The sequence below is a fragment of the Mustelus asterias genome, chromosome 2 (genome assembly GCF_964213995.1).
Source record: "Mustelus asterias chromosome 2, sMusAst1.hap1.1, whole genome shotgun sequence".
Taxonomy (NCBI): Eukaryota; Metazoa; Chordata; class Chondrichthyes; order Carcharhiniformes; family Triakidae; genus Mustelus; species Mustelus asterias.
The window spans coordinates 37,334,418-37,350,821 of record NC_135802.1 but is presented as its reverse complement, the minus strand read 5'-3'; the positions used below and the strand labels follow the sequence as shown (position 1 = coordinate 37,350,821).

Sequence of the window (16,404 nt, the reverse complement as noted above, 5' to 3'; positions counted from 1 at the left end):
TGGAGTTATTTCCTCTCCTCTTCTTCCACTGCACTGAACAACTTTTAAGATTCATATTTCTTAATCTCATTCCAACCATGACTAGCTGTTACTTTTCACTTGCAGTTGACGAAGAGAAGTTGGATGAACGAGCAAAAATGAGTGTGTCTGCAAAGAGGTCGCTTTTTCGTGTATGTAATTTTTTTTTACTGGTAATAAATAATGCTGTGAAGAAATGCAGCTGATCTCATTTGAGATTCCAGGAACATCTGGTTTTATGTCTGATTTGTGATGTAATGCAAATGTGTTTTTTGTATTTCTTACCTCCCTTCAAGTGTCTTACTCACTTGTTTTTAACTCAAGTTTTAGCACAGCTTGGCTTTCTCTCAGAAGTGCTGGTAAAGTATAAAATGCAATTTCATTTTATGATTTTTGGTGTTAGGAGATGGAAAAAGCAACAAAGGCATTGGACGCATCTCTGGCTGCGAAACCTCGGTCAAGAAATTCAGCGGTGGAACGGAGATTGCGGCGTATGCAAGATCGTTCCCGTACCCAACCTATTACAACTGAAGAAGTAGTTATTGCAGCCAGGTAAATTTGAAAAGATACAAACGTTTAATTCGTTTTGTTACCTACCTCTATGGAATTTTTTTTCCCCTCCCTGTTCTGGTGAAGAGCTAAAAGTTGGGATTCAGACAGTTGTGGAGCAACCCGGGACTGTCCAGGAACAATGGGACTTATTTTACACACCTGTTGTCTGGCATGGCAATGGTTAAGGGCACGACCAAAAGAAAGGGCAGCTCATTGACCGATTACAGAAAAGTAATTTATCTTAAAAGTTGATAAAGTGGATGCTCTAACCATTGTCTGTGTATTTAGTCTGCATTGCTTACTGTATCATACAGCATACTGTATTGCTTTCCTCCCAAGCCCCCGCCACTTGGTTCAATGGTGCATAGACAGGGGAAAACTTCAGCAGGAGGCCCAAAAAACATGTTTTATGCCTGCGTGAATTTACAACGGGATCTTCTACAAGCAGTCAGACACACAGCCTTTTATGCCTTTTATACTGCTTTTGCAATGTGCCTTGGGGACAAGCTTTGGGGAGACATGAGATGAGTTACTCACTCCAGAACTCTGTCTCTGATCTGCTCTTGTGGCCACAGTATTTATGTGGCTGGTCCGGCTCAGTTTCTGGTCAGTGGTAACCCCCAAGGAAGTCAATAGTGGGAGATTCGGTGATGGTAATGCCATTGAATATCAAGGAAAGATGGTTATATTCTCTCTTGTTTGAGATAATTCGGCACATTGGTGTCCAAATGCGACAGGGTGGTTCCAGATAGACAAGTGGGAAGATTACCAAGAAACCGTAGAGTGTAACAGCACAGAAACAGACCATTCGGCCTGCCAATTCTGCAACAGTGTATTTCCCCACATGAACACCTGGTCACATACCACTCCCCCACTTTTTCTTTAACCTGCATTATTGCTCTTTTTTAAGCATTCACCTGTTGTTCTTCAAACTATTAACTTTAAGTGTGATGGACAATTCCACTTTTAACCACATTTTCTAACTAGTTTTTTCCCTAATTTCATTTGCCATCATCGTTATTAGAAGGTGCATAGAGTACAAGAACAAGGAGGTTATGTTGAATACAACTCTGACAAAGGGTCATCCGGACTCGAAACGTTGGCTCTATTCTCTCTCCACAGGCATTGTCAGTCCTGCTGAGGTTTTCCAGCATTTTCTGTTTTTGGTATGTTGCGCACTAGTTTGGCCCCAGCTGGAGTATTGTGTCCAGTTCTGGGTGGTGCACTTTAGGAAGGATGTGAAGGCTTGGCAGAAAATATTCCAAGTACTGGTTTCAAGGATGAGGGACTTTTTTCTTTGGAGAAAAGCTGATTTGACGGAGGTATTCAAAATCATGAAGGTTTTTGAGCAGATAGGGAGAAACTGTTCCCACTCATGTAAGGATTGTGAGCAAGAGGGCATGGATTTAAAGTAATTGATTAAAGAAGCGCAAGCAATACAAGGAGAAACATTTCGAAGCGGCGAGTGGTTCAGGTCTGGAAGGTGCTGTCTCAGAGTCTGGTTGAGGCAGGTTCAATCATTCAGAAGGGAATCGGACTGTTATCTGAAAAGGAAGACTGTGCAGGATTGCAGGGAGAAGGCAAGGACATGGCACGGAGTAAGTTACTTATTCAGAGAGCCAGTGCAGATACGATGGGCTGAATGACCAGCTCCTGTCCTGTAACAATTCTGTAATTCTTAAATTTACGTTTTTCTGTGACCAACTTGCTGAACAGTCCAAAGATGTGCGGGTTAGGTGCATTCGCCATGCTAAATTGCCCCTTAGTGTCCCAGGATGTGTGGGTTAGAGGAATTAACTGGGTTAATATGTGGGGTTACTGGGATAGGGCCTAGATGGGATTGTTGTTGGTGCAGACTCAATGGGCCGAATGGCCTCCTTCTACACTGTAGGGATTCCTTGATTCTAAACAGTGGCAAACCATTATCACAGTTTATACTAATCTTGAAGTTCTCTACTGAGATCTTCTCTGCTCCAGTAAAAAACCCAACCTTCTTAAATTTCTCTTCATAACTGTAACCCCCCCCCCATCCCTGGTACCAACCTGGTGAGAAACGTAAAACAGGTTCAATGATTAATGCTCCTAAAAAGCTACGTTCTATTACCATTGGACACATTTTCAGAGGAACAGCACTTTCCAGAAATCTCAGCCCATTAAAATTCAGGTTCTCCTCCCCAACCCATCTACAAACATTGCTGCTCACAACTACTCATCTCACCATAACCATGAATGTCAGCATCAGGGTAGTTCACATTCCCTATTGTTCTACAAGATAACTGAACACCAAGCAGTCGTCACAACAATAATGTCAGTGATTTATTACGATAATGGATACAGATAAAATATTACACTGGGGTTTCAGACTTGAAGTTCCTTCCACTTGAGGATCTGTTTTGTATTCAGTGCAATACTCCTGACAGAGATAGCTGAACGTTCTTTTAATAGGAATCTGTCCTTTAAGGATTAGCTCAATATGCATTGAGGCTCCTTGAATTGTACTGAAAGTGTAGCTGGTATTGAAGTTTGTACAGTCAGTATTGACCCAAGTGTGAATGGAGTTCATTGTCGAGTAAGGATCACATTTGGTTTAATGCATTTTTGGTCAATTGTGTTCTGAGTGCACCTTCCCAAAAGGGTTATTCCAGGATTTAACTGTCTGAGCGATATTTGCCACTGTGTACTCTGAAAGACAGATTAAGTGTGCATTACTCTTGAAAGTAAAAGTACCCAAGTAGCGCTCCAGCTTTTCCCGCGTTCCCCTTTTCCATCCCCGTGGTATTCACTTACGGGATTTATCATGTGTGTGGAGATGATCATCATGTTATTTGGAAAGCCTAGCTCAGGGTAAGGTCTGTTACAACTGGGATGAGTAATCGCTTTCATTTTCTATTTTGCCTTTCTGCTTATATCCTTGTAAATTTGCTTCTTTGCTTAATTCTTTTCTCTCCTACATGCCTTGATATTTTTTCCCTGTTTCTAGTGAACCCACCCCTGTCTCTCATACGGTGACTGTCAACGCAGTCATGGCAAGAACTTCTAGCCCCACTCTAGTAAACTCCAATTCAAAACCAATCAGGTACTTTGCAATTTGCATGTCCAGCTAAGTGGATGGCTGTGCCATTTGAAATATAGGCTCGAAAAGCATTATCTTGTGCTCTTTTCAAAGTTAACCTTGCACCTTTTGAGTTAATCTTGCACCTTTTGAGCTAACTTAATAATTATGATGCAAGCCACTGTAAAAAAAAAACTCTTGTCAAAGTTTCTTCGACTGAGCTGCATGAACTAAAAATGTATTTAAATAGAAATTAACTTAACAGATGTTTTTATGCAGGTAGTGCATCAATGTAAATGTTGTGATTTGTATATCTGAAATTTAACATAAGAGTATAAGAAATAGGACCAGGAGCAGACCACACAGCCCCTGGCCTTGCTTCGCCATTCATTGTGATCATGGCTGATCTTCTGCATGGAAGGATTTGGGTGAATAGGTTAGAAATTCAAAATCTCAACATGAAGAACTTGTAATTTTTCTTTTTTGCTTCCCAAAAAAAAATTCTTATTCCTTTCTGATTCACCCGAAGCTTCACTCTGCTTTAGTCATTGCAGAGGTTCACTTCTTCCTGACCTTTGCCAGTGCTACTATTGAGCTGAGCATCAAGGTTTCTCCGACACATTTTCTGAGGCAACTATTTGTTGCTATTTTTCTCTTCTCTTTTCTAACCCCACTTGTCTGTGTCACCACGAGAGGAGCTGTCTAACTATACCTGCCAATAGTCTCCTGATAGCACTAATGAGAACTATTCTTCCTGTGATGATGGGAATCATTGGTGTAAGCCAGTGATCTTATCGTCTTGTAGAAAAACCACATAGTGAACACATTATGTTCCTTGTACATACTCATTCATTATTGTCATAAATTTGCTAATTTCCCTAATTAGGTTACCGTTATCAAAATTTGTTTCTCGCGTGATAAATTAATAATCCATAGTATCTTGCAATTAACTCACATGAAACTTGTAAGTTATGATGTCCAAAAAAGCTTGGGTGTGCTTGTACAAGGAACGCAGAAAGTTAGCATGCAGGTACAGCAAGCAATTAGGAAGGGAAATGGCATGTTAGCCTTTATTGTAAGGGGATTGGAGTACAAGAGTAAATAAATCTTGCTGCAATTGTGCAGGGTTTTGGTGAGTCCACATCACAGAGAATATTGTGTGCAGTTTTGGTCTCCACATTTAAGAAAGGACATGCTTGACTTGGAAGGGGTTAAATGAAGGTTCACTAAATTGGTCTCTGGGATGAGGGCGTCTCCAATGATGGGAGGCTGAGTAAGTTGGGCTTCTATTCAAACCTACAAAATCCTGAAGGGGCTTGATAGGGCATATGCTGAGAGACTGTTTCCGCTGGTTGGGGAATCTAAAACATGGGGGCAGAGTCTCGGGATGAGGGGATGGTCATTTAGGACGAAGGATAAGGAGAAATTCTTTTACTCACAGGGTTGTGAATCTTTGGAACTCTCTATCCCAGGGGGTTGTAGACACACCATCATTGAATACATTTAAGGCTGAGATAGACAGATTTTTGGTTTCTCATGGAATTGAAGAGCATGTAGAGCAGGAGGGAAAATGGAGTTGAAGCCCAATTCAGCCATGACCTTATTGAATGGAAGAGCAGGTTCAATGGCCATATGGTCCACTCTTACTTCTTTGTTTTTGTAGAAAACATAACGTTTGATAAAGTTAAAAAATTTACCAAAACTTAAGTTTTTTCTCAATGGCCCAGTAAATGTAGACATGACCCAGAATAATAATTAAGCCAAAAAACAGCAGATGCAATTCATGAACTGTTTTGAGGTAAGTGTTTGTAACCAAGGTAACAGTTGAAGATTACCATCAGCACCCGAGAGGGGAGGGGGGTGATGGGAGGAATGAATGGGAGAGATCATAAAAGACCTTAAAACTGTCCAGCGATCCCTGCTGGAAACAGGTTGGTAATGGGAAGAATTGGCTTAGTTGTGAAACCTTCCACTATCAAACAGCCTTACTGACTGCTGAGCATCTTGACTTGCACAAGAGGGTTGGTCATTGTGCATAGAGCTGTGCCATTCAGGAGACGAGGAAGGGAATGACAGGAGGAGGAGAAGGCAGAACTAATTAACCAGCATCTAGTTTCACGTGGGATAATTGAATCTTGATCCAAGTGTTAGCAGAAGGTAATTTTTTTAATCTACATCCAAATGCATTGAAATACATGAAGCACAAATTTGAGCGCTTTGGGCAGTTCAAAGGTGTTTGTTCGTTGATAGAATTGTGTGAAGTCTGCTGTGCAGAATACATTCCTATGTTTCAACCCTAGAATATATTTTACCACAGCTATCTCAGCCCTAAGCTCTGAAATTCGCTCCATAAACCTCTTCACCTTTCTACCATGCTTTCTTTCTTTTAAGCTGTTCCTTAAAACCTATGACCAAGCTTTTGGGTATCTGTCCTTCATCGAGGTGTCAAATTTTCTCTCATGCTCACATGAAGCAGCATGGGATGTTTTGCCATGTGGGGCACTATATAATTGGAAGTTGTCTTGAGCTCAGCAGATGGTTTCAATGGCGTTTAAGTGAAGTCAACTTTATAAGTCGATAGTAAATATTTTAGATTTTGGGTTTTCATACAATAAAGTTAGGGCAAATAATTCATTAGTGAAATCGGTTGTTGGATCCTAATACTTGTCTGGTTTAATTTTAGCCATCTGGTTTAGATATTTACAGGATGGTAATTTGGGGAAAAGCAGTGAGGGCCAGCTCACGGGCTGTGTGTTCAAAATGATTGTTTAAGGTGCCGATTCATTGTCTACAGTTTTTCTTTAAAATTAAAATTCTCAATAAAGATGAATGGGATATGCAGTATGTTTTATTGCCCTTCACTGCCAGTCAGCAAGTTTGTTCAGTTATGAAATGTAGTGCGTATTCCACACTGTGTAGTCATAGAGTCATACAGCACAGAAAAGGCCCTTCGGCCCATCAACTCTGCATTGATAATAACTACCACTAAAGTCGCGCTAATTCCATTTTCCAGCACTTGTCCCATATCCTTGAATGTTATGATCTTTCAGGTGCTCATCCAAATACCTTTCAAAAGTTGTAAGGTCTCCGGCCTCTAATACTTTCCCAGGCAGTGCATTCCAGATTCCCACCACCTTCTGAGCGAAAAAGAAATTCATAAATCCCCTCTGAGTCTTTGCCCTTGCCCTAAAACTATGCTCCCTCGTGATTGACTCTTCAACCGAGGGGAACAGCTGCTGCCTATCCACCCTGTCCATACCCCTCATAATCTTATACACCTCAGTCATGACCCCACTCAGCCTTCTCTGCTCTAAAGAAAACAATCCAAGCCTATCCAGCTCAAATGCTCCGTCCAAGGCAACATCCTCCATCTAGATGGTCTCCATCTGGTCTTTAATTGTTTTGAACGTTATGGCTTTTTGAAGTCTCCTCGGACTGTCACTTTAAATGTCCCACAGGTACCATAGTAGAATCCCATACATATTGGGCTAATTTTTAAGCTGGTGTTTTATTGTGATATTTCTCCTCTATCCACACAGCCAAGTCCTTAGTTTATTACTAGATTTTGTTCATTTACGTGACCAGGTGGAACATTGTATTCCGTCAGCAGCAACTTTGCAAAAGGTGATTTAGTTCCTTTATTGCTGACTAAAAGTTAGTGTTGAATGACAAATGGGAGGCAATTTGTAATCAGTCTAGCATGGACACAGGAAAATTGGGAAGACAGGTTCTTTTTGTACCTGGATTGTCTGTGCAACAGACCCCTAAAACTAAATTATTCAGGGCAGCCTCAAATTCAATATTCAAGCCCCATCTCAATAAAGTAATGAGACAGTATGATGAGGTGGAAGATAGAGCCCGAATTATGAAATAACTAATGACCAAACTGCAAAATATCGTCTGTGGCTAAAGAAACTCAACAGCACCATCTGCTGGTTTGGGAAATAAGTTGCAGTTTGTCGATGTAGTTTTGCAACTTTCCAATACTGAATACGATAGAATTTCGGAAATATGGTTCTAGGTTTCACAAACCTATTGGGCTTAGATTTTCATCTCATTTTGTGTGATGAAGAATGCTACAGAGTATTTATTAATCTTGAGGATAGACTAGTCCTCAACTCACCATATACTTGAAAGTCGATGTATTCCAGCTGAGTCACTCCCTCTCTGCCATCCAGAGCATTAAGTGTACAAGTGTGCCTTGTATTTCACTTTATCTGAATCCAGTTTAAAATACCAGCACAGTATTTAATATTGAATTTTAATTGCATCCACGTTTTCAGTTGGTGATTAGTTACTTTCTTCAAAGGCCAGAGAAGAACTTCTGGAGAGAATCTCAAAGAACATTGTATGGAGACTTCCCAAGTGTTCAATTTAAACCAGAAAAGGCCACAGTCAGAACTTTTAATCTTCCCTTCTAAAATGCTATACACGCATTGTACTTTCTTTTTAAATACAGAGTTCATAGAATCCCTACAGTGCAGCAAAGAGGCCATTCGGCCCAGAGTCTACATTGACACACCAACAGAGCATCTTACCCAGGCTCTAACCCCGTAACTGTGTATACACCCCGCTAATCCCCCTAACCTACGCATCTTGGGACAGTGGTTAGCACTGCTGCCTCACAGCGCCAGGGACCCGGGTTCAATTCTGCCCTCGGGTGACTGTGGAGAGTCTGCACGTTCTCCCCATGTCTACGTGGGTTTCCTCAGGGTGCTCCAGTTTCTTCCCACAGTCCCAAAGATGTGCAGGTTCAGTGGATTGGCCGTGCTAAAATTTCCCCTTTGTGTCCCAAGATGTGTAGGTTAGGGGGATTAGCGGGGTGTATACACAGAGTTACGGGGTTAGAGCCTGGGTAAGATGCTCTGTCGGTGTGTCGATGTAGACTCGGGGCCGAATGGCCTCTTGCTGCACTGTAGGGATTCTATAAACTGTATTTAAAAACAAAGTACAATGTGTGTACAATATAACATTTTAGAAGGGAAGATTAAAAGTTTTGACTGTGGCATTTTCTGGTTTAAATTGAACACTTGGGAAGTCTCCATACAACTGCCCTTTTTTAGTTCATTCTTTGAGATTCTCTCTCGAAGTTCTTTTCTGGCCTTTTCTAATTGTGTTCTTGAATCATCTGCTGTAGGTATGAGAAACTAGCAGGTGATTGCCTTCTCCTCTAAAGGGAAGGACCTCATGGCCTCAAATTGGGAAATCACCATGTGTGGCACATTTAACGTGGGGCTGGGTTATTTGCAGCATGAGGACTGAGAAAGATTCCACCTGTTTTTCTTTTGACTATTAAAATATTCCAGCTTTAATTAATGCTAATGATTCTAATAATCTTACAAGATAAAGTTATATACTCCCCTGTCAATCTGATGTTCATATTGCTCGAGGCTTTTTTTACAGGATCTGGGTGTCGCTGGTTGGCTGGGCCAGTATTTATTGCCCATCCCTCGTTTTCAGGAGTTAAATTACACTGAGGCATGCTAACTATTCACGTAAACTTGGAATTTTCTTAGTAAGATGTGCCATGGCTGTCAACATTAAAAAGTTCCCTATCTCGTGCAGAGTTTTCCCACGAGGAAAGAAGTTGTCTCTGGGCCACAATTGTCTTCTGTTAGCCTGCTTACTGCGGCATTGGCAGACGCTCAAAACCTTCCCCCTGCTCGAGTGGGTGTAGTTAACTTATGACTTCAGAAGAACATTTTAGCTGGCAGGGTGGTGGTGGTGGGGACGTGGTGCATGTTTGTACTTTAGCCAAAAACACTGTGGTTATGAATTTGATATACCAATACTTAAATGTATCATATTAGACCAAAGTTTTAAACAAGGCCACTAATTAGATTGTATCATTGCATTTTACTAGCTTTATAATTCTGCCAATGTTAAGTTGCTTTTTTTAAAATCCAGGCTAAGGGACGTTTATTCAGCAGTTTTCAGATTGCTCGCAAATGCTCCAAGCAATTAACTGTAACCATAAAAATATATCATGTTTTAAATAAATATTACCATAAAGACCATCATGAAAATTTGCTACTATCCCATTCCTGCAACTAGCTAACTGAAGGATTTCAGTGTTAAAATTTCTCATTGTCCAAGTTACAAAGACATGAGGGAGGAGCTGGCCAGAGTTGATTGGAAAGGGAGCCTAGCAGGGAAGACAGTGGAACTCTCTGAAAGAGAGATATTCGGGAGGCACAACAGAAATTCATCCCAAGAAGGAGCAAACATGCCAAGGGGAGGACGAGGCATCCATGGCTGACGAGGGAAGTCAAGGACAGCGTAAAAGCAAAAGAAAAAGCACACAAAGTGGCAAGGATTAGTGGGGAGCCAGAGGATTGGGAAGCCTTTAAAAGCGAGCAGAGGACAACTAAAAAAGCAATAAAGGGGGAGAAGATTAAATATGAGTGTAAGCTAACTAGTAATATAAAAGAAGAAAGGAAGAGTTTTTTCAATAAATAAACGGTGAGGGAGAGGCAAAAATAGCCATTGGACCACTGGAAAATGAGGCTGGAGAAGTAATAAGAGGGAACAAAGCAATGGCAGAGACACTGAATAGTAACTTTGCATCAGTCTTCACGGTGGGAGACACCAATGGGATGCCAGAGCTCCCGGAGAGTCAGAGGTCACAGGTGAGTGTAGTGGCCATCACTAAGGAGAAGGTTCTGGGGAAACTGAAAGGTCTGAAGGTGGATAAATCGCTTGGACCAGATAGACTACACCCCAGGGTTCTAAAAGAGATAGCTGAGGAAATTGTGGAGGCATTGGTGGTGATCTTTCAGGAATCACTGAAGGCAGGGAGGGTACCAGAGGACTGGAAAGCAGTGAATGTAACACCCTTGTTTAAGAAGCGAGGGAGGCAGCAGACGGGAAATTATAGGCTGGTTAGCTTGACTTCGGTCATTGGCAAGATTTTAGAGTCCATTATTAAAGATGAGATCGCAGAGTACTTGGAAATGCATGATAAAATAGGACCGAGTCAGCACGGCTTCCATCAAGGGGAGTTCATATCCGACAAATCTGTTAAGAATTCTTTGAGGAGGTAACAAGGAAGTTGGATAAAGGAGAACCAGTGGACCTAATTTATTTAGATTTCCAAAAGATCTTTGACAAGGTGCCGCATAGGAGACTGTTAAATAAATTAAGTGCCCATGGTGTTAAGGGTAAGATTCTGGCATGGATAGAGGATTGGCTGACTGGCAGAAGGCAGAGAGTGGGGATAAGGGTGTCTTTTTCAGGATGACAGCCAGTGACTAGTGGTGTGCCTCAGGGGTTGGTGCTGGGACCACAACTTTTCACAATATATATTAACGATTTGGAGGAAGGAACTGAAGGCACTGTTGCTAAGTTTGCAGATGATATAAAGATATGTAGAGGGATAGGTAGTATTGAGGAAGCAGGGGGGCTGCAGAAGGACTTTGACAGGCTAGGAGAGTGGGCAAAGAAGTGGCAGATGGAATACAATGTAGAAACGTGTGAGGTTATGCACTTTGGAAGGAGGAATGGAGGCATAGACTATTTTCTAAATGGGAAAATGCTTAGGAAATCAGAAACACAAAGGGACTTGGGAGTCCTTGTTCAAGATTCTCTTAAGGTTAACGTGCAGGTTCAGTCGACAGTTAGGAAGGCAAATGCAATGTTAGCATTCATGTCGAGAGGGCTAGAATACATGAGTAGGAATGTACTTCTGAGGCTGTATAAGGCTCTGGTTAGGAATATCCCATTTGGAGTATTGTGAGCAGTTTTGGGCCCCATATCTAAGGAAGCATATGCTTGCCTTGGAAAGGGTTCAGAGGAGGTTCACAAGAATGATCCCTGGAATGAAGAGCTTGTCGTATGAGGAATGGTTAAGGACTCTGCGTCTGTACTCATTGGAGTTTAGAAGGATAGCGGGGGACCTTATTGAAACTTACAGGATACTGCGAGGCCTGGACAGAGTGGACGTGAAGAGGATGTTTCCATTAGTAGCAAAAACTATAACCAGAGGCTAAAGGGACAATCCTTCAAAACAAAGGTGAGAAGGAATTTCTTCAGCCAGAGAATGGTGAATCTGTGGAACTCTTTGCTGCAGAAGGCTGTGGCGGCCAGGTCATTGAGTGCCTTTAAGACAGAGATAGATAAGTTCTTGATTAATAAGGGGTCAGGGGTTATGGAGAAAAGGCAGGAGAATGGGGATGAAAAAAATATCAGCCATGATTGAATGGCAGAGCAGACTCAATGGGCCGAGTCGCCTAATTCTGCTCCTATGTCTTATGGTCTAAGTTCTCTTTGAATGAAATAAAAAAATTTCAGCCTTCCAGTAAGTACCTGCAGACCAAATATAGTGCTGAGGTTACAAGATCTTGCCAACCTCCCAGGCAACCCCTGCCTCCCCCAACCTCCCCACCAAACCCATCACCATCCTTCCCCTCCCGTTCTGTAGCCAGATACTGGGGGTGACCTTACCAACTCGCCACACCGGTCGATGGACAGGGTGAGCCAGGAAGATCATGCTAGCAGTGTATTTCATTAAACCCTGTTTGATTAGCATCTATCTAATCCTTTCACGCTTTGGCTGTCGGTGTTGGTACGAAAACCCAAACCGGCACAACCTTTGTTTAAAATTTTTTACTCCATCCTTAAAGTTACAAAGCCAATGCTCAGAGTGGACCGGGCAAACCCAAATCCATTCCTTGCTGCAAAAACCAAATTCGAATTCCAATTGAATCCAATTCATGGTCCCCACAAACAAGATCCAAGCTGACAAGATGAGGCATTGCTCCCCATTTTGGGCTTGATCTTAGCCAAAAGGCCAAGAATCCAAACCTGCACAACTTTAGCTTATAAATCTATACAAAAAGAATCAGCTAATTAACTGCATTTGTGTGCTAAGTGGTCAGTGCAATGAACTCCAACTACCGTCAAGGTAATTTGTAAAAGTCTTTAGCAACTTCAGTCTGTTTTTGCCTGGGGACTTTCTAATGATTTGGATTGTTCAGGTTACCTACTAACACTTGCATTTATTTTTGAGAAGCTATATATCTAGAATAAAGTATAATATTTACTGTGTCCTTAATGATGTATCTTTTTTAAATAAAAGAGATTTCTGGATAACAGGAAGCTGCCGACATTTTAAGTGATGAACTGTAAAGCTCTAATTTTAGAGACATTTTTGGGACAGGGACTATGTAAGTGTACTGCAAAATGATGACCTAAATATCAAACCAATGCATTTCCTAGACTACAAGCATCTGCACAGTATACTGCGGGAGAACAGAAGGCAAGTGAAGCCAAGGAATTGACAGAACAAGGCCAGCCTGAAGAGCCAGACATCTCCACACTGAGCCTGGCTGAAAAGATGGCTCTGTTCAACCGCCTTTCGCAACCTGTGACTAAAGTGAAAGCAGCAAGGAGTAGAAGTGATACCAAGCAAAGACGGTCAAATTCCCGATATCAGACCCAACCAATTACACTGTGTGAAGTTGAAGAGGTACGTGTTTGCAAATTACAGTGACATCTAGTGTTCTTAAGCTGATCGACCACCTTACCTGCAGAAGGTCAGAGGTTTGACTATTATTCGAGAAGAGGATGAATTTTATTCGTCTTCCACTGGGAAAGGTAACTGAGCGGAGATAGTTTCGGAAGCAGCTGTGGGTGCAGTTTATTTGACAATGCTGCCTTTGAAAGGTCCATGCTGAGAATGTGAAAATTAGATGTGTTTAAAACAGTCACGGCACCTTAAATGTCGAAGAAGGGGGTTGAGCTCTCCTGACTCTCAAATGCTTCATGAACCCAGTAACTGGCAACAAAGATGGGGGAAAATATTAAGTTGCACGATTGGATACTTTCAATTTGCAATTTGGAGCCCAGCTGCCTGGAAGCTAAATATGATTGCAAGATATCGGGCTACAAGCAAACACTGAGGAAAACGTTGAGTATATAATGGGACTATATATTTATTTAGCTCCAAGTCTAGCTCTTTTGATAAGATACTGGATCTTTTGCAATTGCATTAAATTTGTCTGTTAATCTGTTAATGGAACTTCATGTGAAGCAGTTGTATAGGATTACAGTGGTGTAACCATACTTGGAACGTGAGTTATTACGTTATATAATGGCATTTGGATTTCATGTAGAATAGGACTGTGCCTTTTGTAAGGTTAAAATATCTCCACACACGGGTTAATTCTCAAAACACGCAGAAATTTTATAACAAAGGACAAGATGCTGCATTGATCCTTTTGACCTCGAAGACCAGAATTCTATCCCATTGCAGTGAAATCTGAGGCTATTTCAGACAGTAAGGTATACACACAAACCTTTTTATCAGATCCAAGTAATTATAGACACCCTGATTCAAATGGTCACAGTTAAACACTCCTGCATTGTAAGATTGGATTAATGTCCTAGAGCTTAGTTGGATTACTCCTAAAGGTTACAGAGAATTCATAATCTTATTTTTGAAAGCTTCATTGAGAAGATTTAGTGGTTTGGGTATATTCTATGGGACAAATTTAACTAAGGAGAAAAGATCTTACAGAGGCTTGGTGACCCATGTTCTTCATGGTTTGTTAAGTACATAATTGTCGTTACTAGTGTTCCCCCAGGTAGTAATATCAGACTGCCTGCACCTTCTGAAATACCACACGCTGTGAGCAGAAAGTAGACATGGACAATCAAAGTGTCTGATTTCTAAAGTTCTGCATGAATTGCAAATTAAAGACATCAGAGGTGTCAGTCTTGGCTCCATGATAACACTCCTGCCTCTGAGTCAGAAGGTCATGGTTCCAAGGCCCACTTCATACTTACACTCCCATGAAGTGCTTGATTTGATTTAATTTGATTTATTATTGTCACGTGTATTGGGAAACAGTGAAAAGTATTGTTCCTTGCATGCTCTACAGACAAAACACAGCATTCATAGAGTACATAGGGGAGAAGGGAAGTGGAGGGTGCAGAACATAGTTAGAGAGTCATAGAGGTTTACAGCATGGAAACGACCTAAAGCCCAACTTGTCCTTGCTGCCCTTTTTAAACCCCTAAGCTAGTCCCAATTGCCCGCATTTGGCCCATATCCCTCTATACCCATCTTACCCATGTAACTATCTAAATGCTTTTTAAAAGACAAAATTGTACCCACCTCTACTACTATCTCTATCTAGCTTGTTCCAGACACTCACCACCCTCTGTGTGAAAAAATTGTCTCTCTGGACCAGTGGTGTGCCTCAGGGATCAGTGGGCCCACTGTTATTTGTCATTTATATTAATGATTTGGATGAGAATATAGGGGGCATGGTTAGTAAGTTTGCAGATGACACCAAGATTGGTGGCATGGTGGACAGTGAGGAAGGTTATCTCCAATTGCAGCGGGATCTTGATCAATTGGGCCAGTCGGCTGATGAATGGCAGATGGAGTTTAATTTAGACAAATGCGAGGTAATGCATTTTGGTAGATTGAACCAGGGCAGGACTTAGTCAGTTAATGGTAAGGCGTTGGGGAGAGTTACAGAACAAAGAGATCTAGGAGTACATGTTCATAGCTCCTTGAAAGTGGAGTCACAGGTGGACTGAGTGGTGAAGAAGGCATTCGGCATGCTTGGTTTTATCGGTCAGAACATTGAATACAGGAGTTGGGACGTCTTGTTGAAGTTGTACGAAACATTGGTAAGGCCACACTTGCAATACTGTGTGCAATTCTGGTCACCCTATTATAGAAAGGATATTATTAAACTAGAAAGAGTGCAGAAAATATTTACTCGGATGCTACCGGGACTTGATGGATTGAGTTATAAGGAGAGGCTCAATAGACTGGGACTTTTTTCTCTGGAGCGTAGGAGGCTGAGGGGTGACCTTATAGAGGTCTATAAAATAATGAGGGGCATAGACAAGGTAGATAGTCAATATATTTTCCCAAAGGTAGGGGAGTCTAAAACTAGAGGGCATAGGTTTAAGGTGAGAGGGGAGAGATACAAAAGTGTCCAGAGGGGCAATTTTTTCACACAGAGGATGGTGAGTGTCTGGAACAAGCTGCCAGAGGTAGTAGTAGAGGCGGGTACAATTTTATCTTTTAAAAAGCATTTCGATAGTTACATGGGTACGATGGGTATAGAGGGATATGGGCCAAATGTGGGCAATTGTGATTAGTTTAGGGGTTTAAAAAAAAGGCGGCATGGACAAGTTGGGCCGAAGGGCCTGTTTCCCATGCTGTAAACCTCTATGACTCTATGGAAGAGAAGAGAAGGATGATACAAAGATGAGTGGGAAAGCGAATTGCGTGGAGGATGCGGAAAGTCTGCAGAGAGATTTGGATAGGCTAAGTGAGTGGGCGAGTATCTGGCAGATGGAGTATAATGTTGACAAGTGTGAGGTTATCCACTTTGGAAGGAATAATAGTAAAATGGACTATTATTTAAATGGTGAAAAATTACAACATGCTACTGTGCAAAGGGACCTGGGGGTCCTTGTGCATGAATCGCAAAAACTCAGTTTGCAAGTGCAGCAGGTGATCAAGAAGGCAAATGGAATCTTGGCCTTTATCGCGAAGGGGATGGAGTATAAAAGCAGGGAGGTCTTGCTGCAATTGTACATGGTACTGGTGAGGCTGCAACTGGAGTACTGTGTGCAATTTTGGTCCCCTTATTTGCGGAAGGATGTATTGGCCTTGGAGGGAGTACAGAGAAGGTTCACCAGGTTGATACCGGAGATGAGGGGGTTAGCTTATGAGGAGAGATTGAGTAGATTGGGCCTGTACTCGTTGGAATTTAGAAGGCTGAGGGGAGAACTTATAGAGACATATAAGATAATGA

General features: G+C 41.7%; 1 protein-coding gene across 1 annotated transcript in view; it reads left to right on the top strand.

Annotated features, from left to right (window-relative positions):
• Positions 1–16,404, top strand: part of svila (supervillin a) — a 256,345-nt gene that overhangs the window by 128,584 nt on the left and 111,357 nt on the right. The window contains exons 11-14 of the mRNA XM_078233529.1: positions 106–170; positions 422–570; positions 3,551–3,646; positions 12,839–13,088. Of these exons, the coding sequence (XP_078089655.1) occupies positions 106–170; positions 422–570; positions 3,551–3,646; positions 12,839–13,088 (560 nt within the window). The remainder of the gene's footprint in view (positions 1–105; positions 171–421; positions 571–3,550; positions 3,647–12,838; positions 13,089–16,404) is intronic.